Source organism: Ovis aries, chromosome 20 (assembly GCF_016772045.2).
Source record: "Ovis aries strain OAR_USU_Benz2616 breed Rambouillet chromosome 20, ARS-UI_Ramb_v3.0, whole genome shotgun sequence".
In the NCBI taxonomy this organism is placed as follows: domain Eukaryota; kingdom Metazoa; phylum Chordata; class Mammalia; order Artiodactyla; family Bovidae; genus Ovis; species Ovis aries.
Genome location: NC_056073.1, coordinates 30,769,482 through 30,789,501, shown reverse-complemented (window position 1 = coordinate 30,789,501; position 20,020 = coordinate 30,769,482). Strand labels below are relative to the sequence as shown.

Here is a 20,020-nt window from a genome sequence, read left to right as displayed (position 1 = left end):
GTTCCATGTCCAGTTCTAACTGTTGCTTCCTGACCTGCATACAGATTTCTCAAGAGGCAAGAGTCCACAAAGGGGAGTCTTCTCCATCAGACAGTGATTTACAGGTGGTCTTCACACTGTTATCTTGGTTGTGCTCATACAACAACACTCCTATGAGGAAGCTGGAGAAGGGAAAATTTGTTCATCCAAAAAAAGCACTTCTTCCACAAACCCTGTCTTCAATAATACAATCATGGTAAACTACTGATGTAGAAAAGTCCAGATTCAAGCGTTTGATTAGAGCCCAGAATTTTGGAGTAAAGGAACCAAGTATAAGCCTCCCTTTCCTTTCAGCTTTTCTACAAATCACAAAGTTCCTCTTAGCACACTGTCTTGTTCAAAATGGAAATGTGTAGAGTGCTCCCATTTTTTATGACTCTGGGTTTCTTAGACTTTAAAAAGCCAATAATAGAAAGTTACTTTTTTTAGTTCGTCAGAGATTAGTACACTTGAGAATATTTAATCACTATAAAGTTTTAAGAAATTGCTTCAGGAAGACTTCTTCAAATCCAACCATATGAACTTGTACTGTAGAAAATACATTTTACATGGGGGCACCCAGCACACAGTCAAAAAGCTGTGTAGATGGCACTTCATTGGTAGTCCAGTGGTTAAGACTCTGTGCTTCCCCTGCAGGGGTGATGGTTTGATCCTTGGTCAGGAAGATAAAAACCTGCATGCCTGGAAGTGCAGGGGGAAAAAAAAAAAAAAACAGCTGTGTAGACAAGTGAAACTACATGTACTGGGCTCTTATATTTTGTATTCTATTCTAGCTCATTAAAAGGGAAACATTTGACCTTGAGCTACAAACTTGATAACTTGATTTCATAACCTTTAATGATTATTCAGACCTGTAGCCTGAAAAACACATGTGTTGAGAGCAAATGCTTTGAAGTCAGATAGCTGTAAGCTGGAATACTGGATGAACTTCTTAACAGGAGTCTTCTCAGGAGAATCCAGAATTATCTGGGGCAAGACTCTGGAATCTATATTTAAAACACATTTACAACACACACACACACACACACACACACACACACACACTTATACCAACACCCTATGTAATTCTGATTTAACTGATAGATCAATTGGAAAATGGAACATTTTGGTGTTACTTTTATTTCAAATAAACGTTGGATGTGATAGTGGCAGATCCTTGATGTCTTCCTTAACTCTGTCAAATAGTTTTATGTTTTTTAGAAAACAAACTGCACCACAGGACATGAGCACAGGTGACTTAAAAGATCACAGAATATGAAGGATTTAAGTGCCTCAAAGTCTGATTTAGTTAGGGATACATATAATAAAGTGAGGCATTTGAGAGAATTTTAATTTTAGTCGCTTTTGCTGATTTCAACTATTTAGGGGAGTGTTTTTGTTTGTCATTGAAAATGAGTAGAACCCCACTGTTCTGAGATAAAATGTCCATAGAATCAGTTTCTGTAGTAACCATCAATTGATCTATTTCAGAACCTTATTCATTCCATTTTATTTTAATATATAAGAAATTATAAATTTATTTTTCACTAGCATGCACCAATTACATTGAAAATTTTTATACGGTAAGTCATTCAAAATATCGATAATTTATATGTCTTTTATATCAGATTCAGCATTAAAAATTAAACTAGACTGTTTTGAGATATTTCATTAATGTTGTATCAAATATCTGTATCCTCTTATTACAGTGGTAGAATCTGTTGTGTGTGGAGGAAATTGGGGGCAATGGAACTAAAAATTAATTTGATGTCTAGTGCTATGTTACAACCAGCCACAACCACAGAATTGTATCATATCACCTTATATAGCACTGGACAAAATTTCATGTCTTTCAAGTACATGACCTGCAGATTTTGAAGACAATTCCAGGCAGACCATTTTCCAGGAATAATTCCTTTAGTTGAGTTTTTCATTGCCAACATGTACTGCTTTAGGGATTGCCAACATGTGCTACCTCAATAAAACCACTTTTTTGAAGACCTTGCAAAGAATGTCTTGCAAAGAGGACAAAGACTTACCTTGGATGATTCCTCAAAGCTCTGTGTCTGAGCTGGAAATCTGAACTTGTCATTCAATTCTGCTTACATGATCAGTCGCTTCAGTCATGTCCAACTCTGTGCAACCCTATGGACGGTAGCCTGCCAGGCTTCTTTGTCCATGAGATTCTCCAGGCAAAGATGCTAGAATGGGTTGCATGCCCTCCTCCAACACCATTCAATCCTATATGTAACTTACTTTCTTTTTTATGGAGCGCTGTGAAGCAGAAGGGCCTTAATCTTCATGACTGAAGCCATATTTGGTGTGTGGACTAGTCACTCATCAGTTACACAGTGACCACAGGATCTGAGTTTCTCTAGTAATGGTAATAGATATGTTACAATCTATACTTTCCATTTAGTTCCCCTTATGATCAATGCCTGAATTTCAATCCTAAAAGTATATTACTATTTGATTCTGAAGCACATGCCAAAATAATCCAGCAGGACTGCAGACATATCGTCCAAGTGCACTGCCACTTCCAGTGACTTTATGGACGACATCTGTGTGTTATTTGAAAATTAATCCTTTTCCATCTGTGTACCCTGAGTATGTTTTGGATTCCCTTTCCTTCACAAATATCCTGAATTCAAGGTATCTAAAGTCCTGGAGCAGTTGTCCGGAGGAAGAGAAGCAACAGCCCCGCCCCCAACCCTTGGGAGCAGAAAGGAAGAGAATTATCCTAAGGAATTATTTAAAAATCCAGACGCGGCAGACACAAATAAAACCATGGCTGCATAGGTTGATGTCCCAGGGGTCCAAATTTTAACGTCACATGTGCAATAATTTGTTTAGCATTAAACTAAACCAGTTTGATGAACTCAAATGCCCTCGGCTCAATAGGCAGGACTCTCCGAGGAGCCTGTGTTACTTCCCTCACTTAAGCGCAGATTTATAATAAAAATCTTAATGCCAGTGACATGGTTTTTGGACACATAAGAACCTAAGCACTTGGAGAATCATATTTGAGAGGTCAGAAAACTCCACAGTTAAAGATCGGTGTATAATTTACTAAGAAAATAGAAAGTTTTGTTTCTCTGAGTCGAAATTTGACGAGCACGGCGGGAAATATTGCAGGTTTTTGGCATAAGGTTTTGTGCTTTACTCATAATTTGAGACCTACGTGAAGCCTGAGGCTTCGGGGATCACTTTCTGAGAAAAATCGGGCAATTCGATGCACAGAATTTTGATATTTTTGGCATTTTTTGAGGTGTAACAAACACAACTCGGGATCCGAGAGGACACTCTGCGGCTGCCAGCGAGGCGGGCTGGACAGCGCACCAATCACGGCGCAGCTCCGCCCTATATAAACGGGCGGGCGCAGCGGCGCGGCCCGAGTCCCGGCCAGTACCTCTGCTTCCGGCTCGAATTGCTCTACCCACGCCCGCCTAGAACATGTCCGAGACTGCGCCCGCCGCGCCCGCTGCTCCGGCCCCCGCCGAGAAGACGCCTGTGAAAAAGAAGGCCCGCAAGGCCGCAGGTGCCGCGAAGCGCAAGGCGTCTGGTCCCCCGGTGTCCGAGCTCATCACCAAGGCTGTCGCCGCCTCCAAGGAGCGCAGCGGCGTGTCTCTGGCTGCGCTCAAAAAGGCACTGGCGGCCGCTGGCTACGATGTAGAGAAGAACAACAGCCGCATCAAGCTGGGTCTCAAGAGCTTGGTGAGCAAGGGCACTCTAGTGCAGACCAAGGGCACCGGGGCTTCCGGCTCTTTCAAGCTCAACAAGAAAGCGGCCACTGGAGAAGCCAAGCCCAAAGCCAAGAAGGCGGGTGCGGCCAAGCCCAAGAAGCCCGCAGGAGCAGCAAAGAAGCCGAAGAAGGCCACTGGGGCGGCAACCCCCAAGAAGAGCGCCAAGAAGACCCCAAAGAAGGCGAAGAAGCCTGCTGCGGCTGCAGGAGCCAAAAAGGCAAAGAGTCCGAAAAAAGCGAAAGCAGCCAAGCCGAAGAAGGCGCCCAAGAGTCCAGCGAAGGCCAAAGCGGTGAAACCCAAGGCGGCTAAACCAAAGACCGCCAAGCCCAAGGCAGCCAAGCCAAAGAAGGCGGCGGCCAAGAAGAAATAGGAAGTTCCTTTGGCCTCCGGCTTCGAAGCTCGACACAACCCAAAGGCTCTTTTCAGAGCCACCCAAAGATCTCGGGAAAAGAGCTGTTGCACACTTAAGGGGGCGTGGTCGGGCGGAAGAGGCAGCAAGTGGAGGGCGGGCCTCGCGGGGGTGGGAGGTGGTTCTTAGCAGAGTTCCGTAAAACGTGAGAGTGCTAGCGAACCCTGGAATTGCACGGGTAATCGGTTTGCGCCTAACTAGTTGAGCATGTACAAGGCTCACAGAACAGTGGGCTGGTTTGACGCAAATTCCCAACGCTGCCTCAAACGGCACGGTAAAATAGAGCCCGAGTTTGGGGAGAAAGTAATTCTCCGTATTTAACAGGCGCTATGTTCTATAGGGTTTTACAAGAGATGGTTAGTCATTGAATGGGTTGCAATAATTCTTCTGGTAGAGGACGAAGAAAACGGGTTGTGAATTTTATTACAGGGTGACCCAGTCCACATGGTGGTGGCTACGATGGGTAGTTAGCTGTCCATTAGTTACCTGCCCCGAGGCGCAGGATACTGTTTTTATCGAGCTTGCCCACCAGCCCCGAGGACATTAAGATGGCCACTAGGTGCGGGCCCGAGCCAGAATCAGCGTTACACAAAGGAACAGAGAAGTTGCCTTTAGTTACAAACCTAAAACTAGCATGTTCCCAACTACTTGCATCTGCTTGCTGTGAAATACACAATACAGGCTTCTGAAGAGGCTATTTATACTAGCTATGGGTAAGTCTAGTCTAGGCTCTGTGATTGGGTCAAAGCAAAGTAACAAAGCAGCCAATGAAAAGGTAGACCTGTTAGACTCATTTACATTCGTGTTTATGACGCCACAATAAAATTAATCCAATCCTGAGCGAGATCTTACGAACCTCATTTGAATACCGCGTCTATAAATAAATGTGGCCTCACTCGAGGCAACTATTTTCCCAGCTGTTACTGTAACTATTCCAGTTTATATCGGTAAGATGCCTGAACCCACCAAGTCAGCTCCTGCCCCAAAGAAAGGCTCGAAGAAGGCAGTGAGCAAGGCGCAGAAGAAGGATGGCAAGAAGCGCAAGCGCAGCCGCAAGGAGAGCTACTCCGTGTACGTGTACAAGGTGCTGAAGCAGGTCCACCCGGACACTGGCATCTCGTCCAAGGCCATGGGCATCATGAATTCATTTGTCAACGACATCTTTGAGCGCATCGCGGGTGAGGCGTCGCGTCTGGCGCATTACAACAAGCGCTCGACTATCACATCCAGGGAGATCCAGACGGCCGTACGCCTGCTGTTGCCCGGGGAGTTGGCCAAACACGCCGTGTCCGAGGGCACCAAGGCCGTCACCAAGTACACCAGCTCCAAGTAAACATGCCAAGTAAGCGTCTTTACACCTAACCCCAAAGGCTCTTTTAAGAGCCACGCATGTTTTCAGCAAATGAGTTGTAATCCTTTCATTACAAAGGCTATATTCCTATTTCTACCAAATTTAAATCTTCACTAGCATTCTTTACGGTTCTATTGCATCTGCGTAAGAATTACTATGGGCAAGCTAGACAATACGTGCTACTACTCATTGCATGCCCACTACAGGTAAGTAGTTACATAGAACCATGATACCACGAAACCATTTATCAATTTGCCCTGAAAATGCCCTTTAAGGTACAGCTTTCTTTTCCGTACTTTGGTCTTCAAGTTGATCCTGACGGTGACCCGGACTTTGGCGATGAACCCTCACCCAGAATACGAAAGAGCGTGCTCTTACCAAGTTCATTCTGCTCAGAGCTTTTACATTTTTCTTTTTTCTGCATTTTTAAACCACAGATACATGTATTTCCGGGGGTGGGGGAATGCTGAAAACTGAATTTTCACAAAAATGTTACAGAGGTTTTTTCTGGTTTCCTTGCTTTGGAATTGGTGCAGTTTCTGCGGTGAGGAGGAGCCTACGCTGTATCCTAAAGGCGGAAAAGAAAAGCAAAACGAAGCCTTCAAATCCTGTCAGCTGCTATAATTTCTTTCCCAGAAAGTCCTATTTAATTTGTAGTCCTCTGGGGGCAGCATTCAGCTTTAAAGTATTCTGGGTCTCAGATGTCCGGTTATCATTCTCTCCATCGGTAAAGGAGTCTGTCTACTCCGCTCAGGCCCCATTTTGAGCACTCCTGCTTTCCCGGGTGTCCCCAAGTATCAAGGGCAGGGAGGAAGTAGAAAGGAAAGGAAAACCCTTCCTGGTAGAATGTGTACTAGGTAGGATAGAAATAAGCGCTTTCCCTAGTGGGAAATAACATTTTGTCAAGAAGATAAATCTGAAGAGGCTGGGACGGGGGCGGGGGGGGGGGGGGGGTGCGGCGCGGGGCGGCGCGCTAGGAGGGAGTGGCCGGGAGGAAAGGAATCAGTAGAGGTAACCAAGAAAATTGCCAGGTAGATGAGCATGGGCTGAGGATGAAGCAATGAAGACCCAGTATGAAAGTAAGGAACACTCAGTCCGAGGGCCTTGGCCCATGTGAAACCCTAAGCACCTCTGCTGATTTTTACCCAAATCTGAGCTTTGTTTTTTAGGCTGTTATATGAAGTCTGGCCATGGTGGGGAGCATAAGAACTTTCCCAGTGAAGCTGAGACACCAGACCAAAAGGAACTAGAGATAAATACACACATTCATTCACAGTAGATAATGGAGGGCAAAGAATGTCCTGAAACTTGGTGCTGAGCAAGTAAACTCCACTGCTGAGAATCTGGAATACAAGCCAGGCTTCACACTTTTTTTGTTTCAGCGTGAATATAATAAAATAGGGATTCAAAACACCTAGGCTGAGAATTTAATTTAGAAATATCCCAAACTGTTTTGGTGCTCCTTGGGCACCTGGTAAAAGCAAATACAAATCCTCTCTGAAAGGGTAAGCTTCATTTTAGGCCTTAATAAATCCCACAGATATATAGCCAAGAAAATGAAAGAGCAGCTTCACAACCAAAATTAGCCAAAGACGCCATGACCAAGAACAACAGACAATGGAAACCAAAGCACACATTAACAGATACAAACTTCAAGTGACTAATATATTTCCAAACAAAACCTGAACTATGGGAAGGATAGAGAATACAAGGATAGGAAGAGAATACAAAAAAACGATCACATGGTTTTGAAGAAAACAAATATTTCTAGAACTATTTGTTTTCTATATAGAGATCAGAATTAAAAGCTTACTGGATGAGCTTAATAGTAAATTAGACCCAATTGAAGAATTTTCATGAATAGCAAACCAGATCTCAAGGAATTATCCAAAATGCAGAGAGAGGGATGTAAAAATGAGTTTAGGAGATCTGGAATGGGTAATAAAATTGTGTGGCATGCATCCAACCATAGTGGCAGGACAAACAGAAAATGATGCAGATGTGAGATTTAAATGATTTAAATGATCAGGGCCGTAATTTTTTAGAATTGATGGATTACTCATAAAATGTAGTGAAATGATATTACAAATAAGGGTTACTGTGTGACACTGAACTAAACCCTATACATTCTTACAAATTTAATGCTGATTTTCTGGGTGGACATATGGCATCAGATCAAAAAGCACTGTTTGAAATTCTAACATGGGGTGGAGGGGAGTGATTATTTACATGCATTTTGTATCTTGCTAATTACTAACTTCTGTTAATGTTAATATCTAATGGATTATCTTGACTTTCATTTCATATAATACTATCATTAGCACAGAAAAAAAAAGTTTGATATCCTTTCCAATAACAATTTCTCTTTATCTTTTATCAAATTATTGTGTTAGCTAAAATCACAAACTATCCCATGTTAGACATGCTAACAGATGTCACCATTTCTTCCTCCTTTTCATGGAACTAGCTTTGGTAGTTTGTGATTTATAATAATACATATGCATGTGTGTGTGAGTAGTCTTTATCGTATCGATGTAATTTCCTTTTAATTCTATTATGAGTTATTAGGAGTGATTTATGGATTTTTGGCATCTGATGAAATAATGTGCTTTTTCTCCTTAAAGCTGTTGCAATGAAGTACACATAGATATTCTAATGTTAATCCATATTTCTAGTTCTAGCCCAAATCTTATTTGGTCATTTTTCTTTTTTTCTTTTGGCTGTGCTGGGTCTTTATTGCTGCTCAAAGGCTTTCTCTAGTTGCAGCAAGTGGAGGCCATTCTTCATTGTGGCAGGTTGGCTTCTCATCGCAGTGGCTTCTGTTGTTGCAGAGTATAGGGTCTAGGCTCACGAGCTTCAGTAGTCGCGGCACATGGGCTTAGTTGTATCTCGGCATGTGGTATCTTCCTGGACCAGGGATGCAACCCACCTTGCTCACAGTGGCAAGCAGACTCTTAACCACTGGACCACCAGGGAAGTCCCTTATTTGGTCATGTTTTATCTTTATCTTAAATAGTGCCTGGATAAATTTTAATATTTTACATGGATATTTAAAATCCTCTACTATTCATACATGAAATCATTCTATGATTTTTCTCTTTTGGGTTTGCCTTCATCAGATTTTGTCCTTAAAGTGATGGTAGCTTCATAAACTTCATTGTGGGGGTTCTCTTTTATTACTTACTGCTGTATAATAAATTATCTCCAAACTGAGCAGCCTAAGTCAATCAATATTTATTATCTCATTCAACTTCTGAGATCAGGAATCCAGAAATGACTTTGTTGTTGTTCATTCACTCAGTTGTGTCCTACTTTTTGCTACCCCATGGACTGCAGCATGCTAGGCTTTCCTGTCCTTCACTTAAATGACTTAATCAGGTAGTTATGACTCAGGGTCTCTGGGGAGTTTGAAGTCAAGAAGTAAGTGAATGCTGCAGTCAACTGAAAGCTTGACTGTAGCTGGGGGATTCCCCAGACAAGTGTCTGCTGGCAAGAACTCAGTTCCTCCAGAGGATGGAAGAGACTGCTTCAAAGCACAGTAGCTGTTATCCCATAGAAAGAGAAATCAGAGAACAGCAGGAATGCCTCTGTGACCTAATTTTGACACACTGACACTTCTGCTACTTTCTATTCATTAGAAGCAAGTCACTTAAATTTGGCATTTATTTAGAAGGGGAATTAGGATCCATCTTTTGAGGTAAGGATATTAAAAGAATTTGTGTATGTATTTTAAAACCACCACATGATTCTTTTTAGTGTCACCACATGATGCTTTAAATCTTGAATGTAAAAGTATCTGTGCTTTAAAGATTACATAGAAATAAGCTCTCAGTTCAGGTCAGTTCAGTTCAGTTGCTCAGTCGTGTCTGACTCTTTGTGACCCCATGAATCGCAGCACGCCAGGCCTCCCTGTCCATCACCAACTCCCAGAGTTCACTCAGACTAACGTCCATCGAGTCAGTGATGCCATCCAGCCATCTCATCCTCTGTCGTCCCCTTCTCCTCCTGCCCCCAATCCCTCCCAGCATCAGTCTTTTCCAATGAGTCAACTCTTTGCATGAGGTGGCCAAAGCACTGGAGTTTCAGCTTTAGCATCATTCCTGCCAAAGAAATAAACTCTAAAATCACCCTAACTTAATACCTTTCCACTTGGTAGATTTTTAGGAATTCCAGCAACATAGACTATAATAGACCACTTTCTACAAAGTCAATAAAACTCCCACGATATGCTGACAGTTCCTTTTTCTGAGGTTGTAAAGGACAAAATAGTAGCCTTTTATGTTAAATAAAACATTATCTCAGATAGTAGTCTATACTTAAAAAAAAATACTGAATGAATTGAATTAATTCAGCTGAGAAATCCTCAACTGCAACCAGTAAAGCAAACCTCTGATGCTCGATTGTTTTGGAATGCATGATAGGTTTGATCTTTTTGAAACAAAAGAAATTAAAGAAAATAAATATAATAAATAATTATAATCCCAGGAAATACTTTGGCATTTGAAAAGAGAAGAAAATAACACTAAAAAAATTAATGAAATTTAAAATTGATAAGTTTAAGAAGTTAAAAATTTATTTAAAATACAGGAGTGAAGACTGATGACTGACTGAAAGAAAATACAATGTTTAAAAAATGTAAGGTAACAAACTAAGGGTTAGCAGAAGCTCGGTAAAAGAAGAAACTAAAGAAGAATTAAGTTATGAAGGTTTATAAGGAGATCTTGATGTATGTCAAAATACCCTAGTAAATTGTACAAGTTATTTATTTATACATCAATTTATTTAAGAGACAGTCATTGAATGTCTCTAGGCTAGTCATTGACATGGGTACTGGAGATACAAAGAGAAATAAGGTTGTCCTTGACTTAAAGGAGTTCTCAGTTTTGTAAGACTGTCAAGAATGCTTACAGTTAACTGCTTTCATATCCCTGTATGTTTTACCAAAGCCTGAACAAGTGTTTATCACTCTTTGGAAATTTGCAGGCGAATAGACTTAGAGTCACATGAGAACTACCAAACTCATTAAATTAAGGCAAAAAAAGACTATCCCAATTTTTTAGTGGTAAGTAATATTAATACCACTGTAATATAGTGGCAAAGCTAAGGGATGGTCCATCTGACACCAACTGCAAGGTTCAGAGTTCTCACCAAAACTACCCTCAGATGATATAGTTTATTAGAATGACTCACAGAACTCACTGAAAGTTATTATAAACAAGACTAGGGTTCATTATATATATAATATTATATTATATATATTACATATATAATTAGGGTTAATTTTATATATAGGACACAAAGCAAAATCAGCAAAGGGAAGAGACACATGGATCAGAGTCTAAGGGCGTTCCAAACTGAGAGCTTCCAATAGTACTCTTCCAGCGGAGTCACCAACTGTTAACAATACCTTCCTGCAATGATGTGTGAAACACAATATGTATTGCTAACTAGGGAAACTCAGTCAAGCCTTGGTGTCCAGACTGGATCTTTACCCAGTCCCTCTGGATCTAGTATAGATATGGCATGACCCAAAGAACCCAACACACTGGGTATTCTGTTAGACTACCCAGTGTAGCTCAAGGCCTCGTGGTACACAAAGATATTCTTATCTTTTATCCAGCACAGACATAAGCAATACATTCCAAAAGCCTACAGATCACATTTCAGCAAAGGCAAAAGGCCATATCTCTTCAAATAAGGCTAATTCTGCACATAGTCACAAGAAAAATTACATTTTTACAGTTTTGAATTGATAACTCAGTTGGTAAAGACCACCTGCAATGCAGGAAACACCAGTTCAATTCCTGGGTCAGGAAGATCCCCTGGAGAAAGGGATAGGCTACCCACTCCTGTATACTTGGGCTTCCCTTGTGGCTCAGTTGGTAAAGAATCCACCCACAATTCCAGAAACCTGGATTCAATCCCTGGGTTGGGAAGGATCCTCTGGAGAAGGGAAAGGCTACCAACTGCAGTATTCTGGCCTAGAGAATGGAGTCTCAAAGAGGTGGACACAACTGAGCGACTTTCCCTTCACTTCATCTATCACTTGACTATAACTTGAGTTCTACAACTATTTGCTTCTTATGTCTGTTCTGTCACATACTTTTGCATGTTTAAATCAACTATGAATCCAGAAATTATGTCTTATGGAATGCTATTTTTTGTAGTTTATTCAGATGAGCAACTTCAGCAGTCTTCCCCAACTATAAGCAGTTGACTTATACCAACTGCTCTCCAAACACTTCCAGCAAGAATAATGGAGTGGGTTGCCATTTTCTCCTCCAGAAGATCTTCCCAACCCAGGGATCAAACACTTATCTCCTGCTTCTCCTGCATTGACAGGCAGATTGTTTACTGCAGAGCCACCTGGGAAGCCCTATGTTTTGAGTCATTATCTATTAATGCTAATAATGACTATTATCTATTAATGCTAATAAAGTATAGGTAACATTGGAGTAGAGATTCCTCATAGCACATTATAGAAGCATATGTAAACAGAACCCTCTTTTTTGTATAGCAAATATTAATACTGATGGTAAAATGGCACCTAACATATAAACTATTTTTGTTTCTTCAATCAGGGGTGAGATAAGAGTATGGAGAAGAAATGAATGCAAACAGTAACTGAAAATGAAAATCTGGCCATAGAAGTTATAAAGTATGATGTCTGATCTGCCTGAAATAATTGATTAGTGTGTATATCCCAATAAAATCCTACCCATCCTGATTTATTGCACATTGATGTACCTGCAAAGGGGAAGGAGATCATTACCTGGGTGGAAAAGCCTAAACAAGGTGTTTTAGCTTTCTCATTTTATTTAAATCATGAAGATAGAATTTATTTCTATCATAGGCCTAATTACTAGAAAGTTGTTATTTACTCACTTAGGTGGGGGGAGTCAAAAGGAGAGAATGGCAAAACATCTGTGAGATTCCACATTTAATAAAACCTGTGGATAACTGGAATTCACCTTTTATTAATTCAAATCCTTCTTCTTAGATATCCCTTTTCTATACAAACAATTTATTCATTTTTCAGTTTATTTTCTGCCATTAAGTTTTGAGTGGGTAAGGCCTAAGAACTGTTTTGGCTTTGGTAACAATCTCGAAGGTAAACAACTTAGTTTATCTAAGCTGACAAATGGTAAGTCACCTTCAACACCTGAATTAACAGGAAGACATTACTTTGAAGCACTCTCAGAGTTAAGTGTGGGCTACTTGAAGGACTTTTAACAGATTGCTAGGCCCCACCTCAGTTTCATTAGATTGACTAGATCTGGATTAGGGGCCAATAATTTGCATTTCTAAATTATCAAAGTGATGCTAATGCATCCGGGGATCACACTTGAAAGGGGAAAAAAAAAAAAAAGTGGAAACTCCCCTCAGTTGTGTCGGACTCTGCAACCCCAACAGCAGCCATCCAGTTTCTCCTGGGATCCCAACCCAGGGATCTAACCCGGGTCTACCTGCATTGCAGGTGAATTCTTTACCATCCCACAACCCGGGATGATACTGCTGCTGCTGCTAAGTCGCTTCAGTCGCGTCCGACTCTGTGCGACCCCATAGACGGCAGCCCACCAGGCTCCCCCGTCCCTGGGATTCTCCAGGCAAGAACACTGGAGTGCGCTGCCATTTCCTTCTCCAATGCATGAAAGTGAAAAGTGAAAAGGGAAGTCGCTCAGTCGTGTCCGACTCTTCGCGACCCCAAGGACTGCAGCCCACCAGGCTCCTCCGTCCATGGGATTCTCCAGGCAAGAGTACTGGAGTGGGGTGCCATTGCTTTCTCCCAGTCACACAAAACTGGAAAATCACCTTGAATTTCAACTAAGTGTCAAGTCCTGAAAATTAGCACCCGCTTCTGGTGTGGCATAGAAAATAGCGTGGGCCTTCCATTCCTCACCTCTGTCTGCCCCACCTCCTATAGCCACGGCCAGCCACACCATCTCCCTGGGTCTTCCCAACCCACCTCACGCTCCGCTGTTTTTCCTGGAGCCCCACGTTACGCGTACATCACCTTCGGCTCCCCTACGAAGTCGCCAGTAAGTTATAGGCTTCCGCCCACCACTCTCGCCCCGCGAGGATTCTCGTGACCACCCGCTACTGGTGCGCAGGCGCAGCCGACCCCCAGCCTCTCTCGCATCTGCCAGAGAAAGACCCTAACAGTTTAAGGGGGCTTTCACTTATTGAAGCGGAGAACCGAGTTGTTTGAAGACCGAGAAACAAGACATCACCCTCTGTTAATTTTTTTTTTTCCTCCTCTCAAAACCTGATCTGAAGAGGCACTTTCCCTCATAACTAGTCCCCCAAAACCCTTTCCTTGCGACACCCGTTTATTCGCTCTCATATTTCTAGGGCACTTTGAGGATTAAGTGGGTGTATGTGTATGTATGTGTGGATTATTATTATTTCCTACTTGAATAACTATGTATTTTAAGTTTCATCTTCAGATGCATGAAGGACCTACATCCATTAGGCTAGAGTAGACATGGAGCATACAGCCCACAGTGTTTTTAGAGGCTCACGAATGTATTTTAATTTCTTCTAAAATCAGAATTAAAAATGAACTCTTAGGTCGACGAAAACGTTCTAATATACCATATAACTAGAACGAAGAAACCGTTCTACTAAAGGTTCTAATACTTTATGTAATTTTAATAATGTTACTGTTTTTGTTGGTTTTTTGGAGGAGAGGGCCCAGGAAAAAGAGAGGTAAAAGAGAGTGGGGCCCGCAAAACGCAGTGCAACCTTGGGTGCACCCAACCATCTCCAGTTACTTTATTTACTTTTTATTAATTGTTTTTTTTTTGGGGGGGGGTGTACACATTTCCTAGTGCTTTCCAGATGTTAACACCTTTAATCTTCTTAACACACCTGTGAACTAATATTATCACTATTTTAGCCATATGTATTGATTGCCAGCAGAAATATCAATAACCTCAGAAATGCAGATGACACCACACTTATGGCATAAAGCTAAGAAGAACTAAAGAGCCTCTTGATGAAAGTGAAAGAGGAGAGTTGTTTCACTCGGTGAAAGTGAAAGAGGAAAGTTGGCTTAAAGCTTAACATTCAGAAAACCAAGATCATGACATCTGGTCCCATCCTTCATGGCATATACATGGGGAAATAGTGGAAACAGTGACAGACTTTATTTTGGGGAGCTCCAAAATCGCTGCAAATGGTGACTGCAGCCATGAAATTAAAAGACGCTTGCTCCTTGGAAGAAAAGTTATGACCAACCTAGACAGCATGTTAAGAAGCAGAGACATTACTTTGCCAACAAAGGTCCATCTGTCTAGTCAAAGCTTTGGTTTTTCCAGGAGTCGTGTATGGATGTGAGAGTTGAACTACGAAGAAAGCTGAGCGCCTAAGAATTGATGCTTTTGAACTGTGGTGTTGGAGAAGACTCTTGAGAGTCCCTTGGACTGCAAGGAGATCCAACCAGTCCATCCTAAAGGAGATCAGTCCTGAATATTCATTGGAAGGACTGATGCTGAAACTGAAACTCCAATACATTGGCACCTGATGTGAAGAACTGACTCATTTGAAAAGACACTGATGCTGGGAAAGATTGAGGGCAGGAGGAGAAGGGGATGACAGAGGATGAGTTGGTTGGATAGCATCACCAACTCAATGGACATGAGTTTAAATAAGCTCCGGAGGTTGGTGACGGACAGGGAGGCTTCACATGCTGTAGTCCATGGGGCCGCAAAGAGTCGGACACAACTGAGCAACTGAACTGAACTGATTGAGTTGCTCAGAGCTTAAAATAATGTATCCAATATCATCTTATTAATAAATGGCAAAAGGCATTCTGACCTAAGAAGTTTAGATCCAGAGTCCTTGCTCTAAACCATTGCATAGAGACACTCTCTCTTTAGAACAAACTAACCAATCTGCCTGGAGAAGGAAATGGAAACCCATCCCCACCAGGGATTAAACTGGCACCAACTGCAGTGGAAGCCGGAAGTCATAGCTTCTGTATCACCACGTTCTAAACCATTGCATGAGATATTGTCACTTTAGAACGAACAAACCAGGCTACCTAGAGAAGGAAATGGCAATGCATTCCAGTATTCTTGCCTGGAAAATCCCATGGAGAGAGAAGCCTGGCGGGCTACAGTCCATAGGGTCAAAGAGACACACAGCTGAATCGACTTAGCACTGAACCCAGCTACTCTTGAGCTTTCTTTTTGACTTGGCCTACAAAGACTAAAACAAATGATTAATGTAGTTTCTGACAGCTCAAGGCCTAGGATAACCCTAGCTAGCCTTAGGTTGCCTGTCCTAAATAAAAATCCACTGTTTTTCTTCCATTTCACTCTGTTTTTGTTTTGGAGAATCATCCTATTTTTGCTACTTAATGTTAATTTTACAGTGCTTTACCATAGTGAAGTTTTGTCACATAACATTGAATTTTTAGGTTATTTTGGAGATTAAGAACATTTTACCATATTGAGTCATAAAAAAATTAAACATAGTCTAGTGTATCAGTTCAGTTCAGTCACTCATTCGTGTCCAACTCTTTGTGACCCCATGGACTGCAGCACACCAGGCCTCCCTGTCCATCACCAACTCACAGACCTTGCTCAAACTCATGTCCATTGAGCCGGTGATACCATCCAACCATCTCATCCTCTGACATTCTCTTCTCCTCCTGCCTTCAATAATTCCCAGCATCAGGGTCTTTGCCAATAAGTAAGTTCTTCCCATCAGGTGGCCAAAGTATTGGTGTTTCAGCTTCAGCATCAGTCCTTCCAATGAATATTCAGGACTGATCTCCTTTAGGATGGACTGGCAGTCCAAGGGACTCTCAAGAGTCTTCTCCAACACCACAGTTCAAAAGCATCAATTCTTAGGCGCTCAGCTTTCTTCGTAGTCCAACTCTCACATCCATACACGACTCCTGGAAAAACCAAAGCTGTAACTAGACAGATGGACCTTTGTTGGCAAAGTAATGTCTCTGCTTTTTAACATGCTGTCTAGGTTGGTCATAACTTTTCTTCCAAGGAGCAAGCGTCTTTTAATTTCATGGCTGCAGTCACCATCTGCAACTATTTTGGAGCTCCCAAAATTAAAGTCTGTCACTGTTTCCATTGTTTCCCCATTTATTTGCCATGAAGTGATGGGACCAGATGCCATGAGGGTGGTCCTCTTCACTTTCTGCCATAAGGGTTGTGTTATCTGCATATCTGAGGTTGTTGATATGTCTCCCAGCAATCTTGATTCCATTTTGTGCTTCATCCTGTCCACCATTTCTCATGATGTACACTGCATATAAGTTAAATAAGCAGGGTAACAATATACAGCCTTGACATACTCCTTTCAATATTTGGAACCAGTCTGTTGTTCCATGTACAGTTCTAATTGTTGCTTCTTGACCTGCATACAGATTTCTCAGGAAGCAGGTCAGGTGGTCTGGCATTTCCATCTCTTTAAGAATTTTCCAGAGTTTGATATGATCCACACAGTCAAAGGCTTTGGCATAGTTAATAAAGCAGAAGTAGATGTTTTTCTGGAACTCTCTTGGATTTTTGATGATCCAGATGATGTTAGCAATTTGATCTCTGGTTTCTCTGCCTTTTCTAAATCCAGCTTGAACATCTGGAAGTTCACAGTTCACATATAGCTGAAGCGTGGCTTGGAGAATTTTGAGCACTACTTTACTAGTGTGTGAGATGAGTGCAATTCTGTGGTTGTTTGAAGATAGCTTAGCATTGTCTTTCTTTGGGATTAGTATTACTGACCTTTTCCATTCCTGTGGCCACTGCTGAATTTTCCAAATTTGCTGGCTGAGTGCAGCACTTTCACAGCATCATCTTTTAGGATTTGAAATATCTCCACTGGAGTTGCATCACCTTCACTAGCTTTGTTCGTAGTGATGCTTTCTAAGGCCCACTTGACTTCGCATTCCAGGATGTCTGGCTCTAGGTGAGTAATCACACCATCGTGGTTATCTGGGTCATGAAGATCTTTCTTGTATAGTTCTGTGTATTCTTGCCACTTCTTCTTAATATCTTCTGCTTCTGTTAGGTCCATACCATTTCTGACCTTTATTGTGCCCATCTTTACATGAAATGATCCCTTGGTATCTCTAATTTTCTTGAAGAAATCTCTAGTCTTTCCCATTCTATTGTTTTCTTCTATTTCTTTGCATTGATCACTGAGGAAGGAAGTCTAATATATATCTGTCTCTCAATTTGAGTGAATCTTGTTTTTTATTTCAGGATTTCACGGTTTTATATATACAGATCTGGAACATTTTTTTTTGGATTTAGAATCCTTAGAATGTATTATACTCTTGTAAATAATGTCTGAATTTTCTATTTCAAATCCAGAAAGGCCATGAATTTTTATGTGGTACTCATATGTTCAGCAGCCCTCTTATGCTCAGGAAGATCTAATTGTTTATAGATTCTTGTTAATTTTTACAATGACATATTATTTTCAAACAATAAGGTAACGTCTTTTCTTGTTGAATACTTATCCTTCTTGTTTCTTGTACTTATGATATTAGCCAGGCCCTCGGTGTTATGTTGCATAAGAGTAGTACCACAAAGCTTTTGTCTTTTTACCATCTTGGAATCCTTCAAAAATTACATTATTAAATATTGTGCTCACTGTAGCTACTTCTTATGAAGTGAGTCGCTACTCCTTATCCTTCTAGCTCGTTGAAAATATTGATAATGAAGGCATGTGATATCTAACAAATACTTTCCTAGTATCTATGCAAATGATAACAGCTTTTCTCTATTAATTTCTTACGTGGGAGATTTTGAATTTTAAACTTTTCTTCCATTCTTATAATAAACCAAACATACTATACTATTTGGAGAAGGAAATGGCAACCCACTCCAGTACTCTTGCCTAGAAAAATCCCATGGACGGAGCAGCCTAGTGCAGGCTACTGTCCATGGGTCGCAAAGAGTCGGGCACGACTGAGCGACCTCACTTCACTTCACTTCACTTCAATATACTATTGTTTTTTAAATAATGATGTTATCTCTTGGTTTCCATTTGCTTGCTTCCTAAATATAGCTTTAAAAAAAAGAAAAGGAATTTCATAAAATGAGACTGTAATTTTTTCTCATCTCTTTCTCTATTTCATTCTGTGTTGTTCCTGTCCAATTTAGATAAGGGTAAACAATTTGCCAAAAAAAAAAAAAAAAAAAAGGTAGCTATTTTCCTATTGAAACATCTGCAAAATAGGGATTATCAATTACTTAAATTTCACTAGTACCTGTAAAACCCAGCCAAGTGTGGTATCATTTAGACTGAAGAGTACAAGAAATTTTTTTAACTGCCTGTCCTATTTCCATAATCATAACTTGTTTATTCAGCCCATTACTTAAGTTTTTCTTGAAAATTATTGTTTTCTGTTAAGCTTAATATCTCTCTTTTGGTAGCAACTGTCTTTTTTTCTATTTGTATAATTTTTTCACACACACAATATTTTTTACCTCATTAATTTTTATAGATGTTTGTCTCTTGTTGTAAGACTTTTCAAAGAACAAGGTTGTTGTCTATGGATTATCTCCATTAAAAAAATTTTTTTTTTACTTTTAAGGTTGACATACTTAAAATAATATGTCAACGTGAAAATCCATAAGAACATATAAACACACAATGAAATCAAATAAGAACTCAGTAGGGTTGGTAAATATGTGCACCATGTAAAAATATATGGCCTTTCTATACATTAGCAATGGCCTATGTGGAATTGAAACAGAGCATAATTCACCACAGTACAACACATTCTAAGAATTTTAAGACCAATTCTTTCAACTTAATTTTGATTTACTTTCTTGATCTTTTTCTAGCTTTTTGTTGTTCTTGTTAAACACCTATTTTGTATATCTTTAGTGATTTTTGTTCCTTAAAGTATGCTTTTAATATTATGTATGGCAACCCACTCCAGTATCCTTGCCTGGAAAATCTCATGGACACAGGAAACTGATGGGCTGCAGTCCAAGGGGTTGCAAAGAGTCGGGCACGACTGAGCAACTAACACTAACACTATGTCCCTTTTAGCACACCTTTAGATACATCCAACAATTTTCATGTGTATTGTTTCCATTTATATTTATCTTATAATATTTCATAGTTTCCCATATAATATTCTAATTCATTGTATTTAGAAGTGTGCTTTTAGTTTCCAATCATACATCGTTTGTTTTATTTTTGTTATCCTAAAAAAAGTCTTTTCTATTGCTCTTTAATTAGATTATGATTAAAAAGTGTCATATATATGAAACTGATTCTTTTGTATCCACTGTGACATTTTGTGAAGCCAGTGTTGAATTTTTGAGATTATTAAATGTGTGCTTTAAAAGTTTGACATTCTATATGTGTGAAATACAGGAATCACACACAGATAGATCAAGTTCGTTGATTGTGTTGTCCAAATTTTCTATAAGCATACACATTTTTTGTTTGTTTGTTTGCTAGCTATGAGAATTTATAAGCTTAATATAATGAAAACTTGACAAACAGCTCTAA

The 20,020-nt window shown here is 40.4% G+C and overlaps 2 protein-coding genes across 2 annotated transcripts; both read left to right on the top strand.

Moving 5' to 3' along the window:
* Positions 1-3,408: 3,408 nt before the first annotated feature.
* Positions 3,409-5,010, top strand: H1-4 (H1.4 linker histone, cluster member). Its single transcript, XM_012101127.4, has one exon. It carries the CDS (start codon positions 3,472-3,474, stop codon positions 4,129-4,131), a length of 660 nt encoding a protein of 219 aa, XP_011956517.2. The 5' UTR covers positions 3,409-3,471; the 3' UTR covers positions 4,132-5,010.
* Positions 5,011-5,077: 67 nt separating this feature from the next.
* LOC101110974 (histone H2B type 1-M) lies at positions 5,078-12,248 on the top strand. The gene is made up of 2 exons (XM_004019076.6): positions 5,078-5,512; positions 12,103-12,248. The coding sequence occupies exon 1, from the start codon at positions 5,123-5,125 to the stop codon at positions 5,501-5,503; it is 381 nt and encodes a 126-aa protein (XP_004019125.2). The 5' UTR covers positions 5,078-5,122; the 3' UTR covers positions 5,504-5,512; positions 12,103-12,248.
* The last annotated feature ends 7,772 nt before the right edge of the window (positions 12,249-20,020 follow it).

Excerpts from the sequence above, each read along its gene's own strand:
- H1-4 (XM_012101127.4), top strand. The coding sequence starts at position 3,472 with ATGTCCGAGACTGCGCCCGCCGCGCCCGCTGCTCCGGCCCCCGCCGAG.
- LOC101110974 (XM_004019076.6), top strand. The coding sequence starts at position 5,123 with ATGCCTGAACCCACCAAGTCAGCTCCTGCCCCAAAGAAAGGCTCGAAG.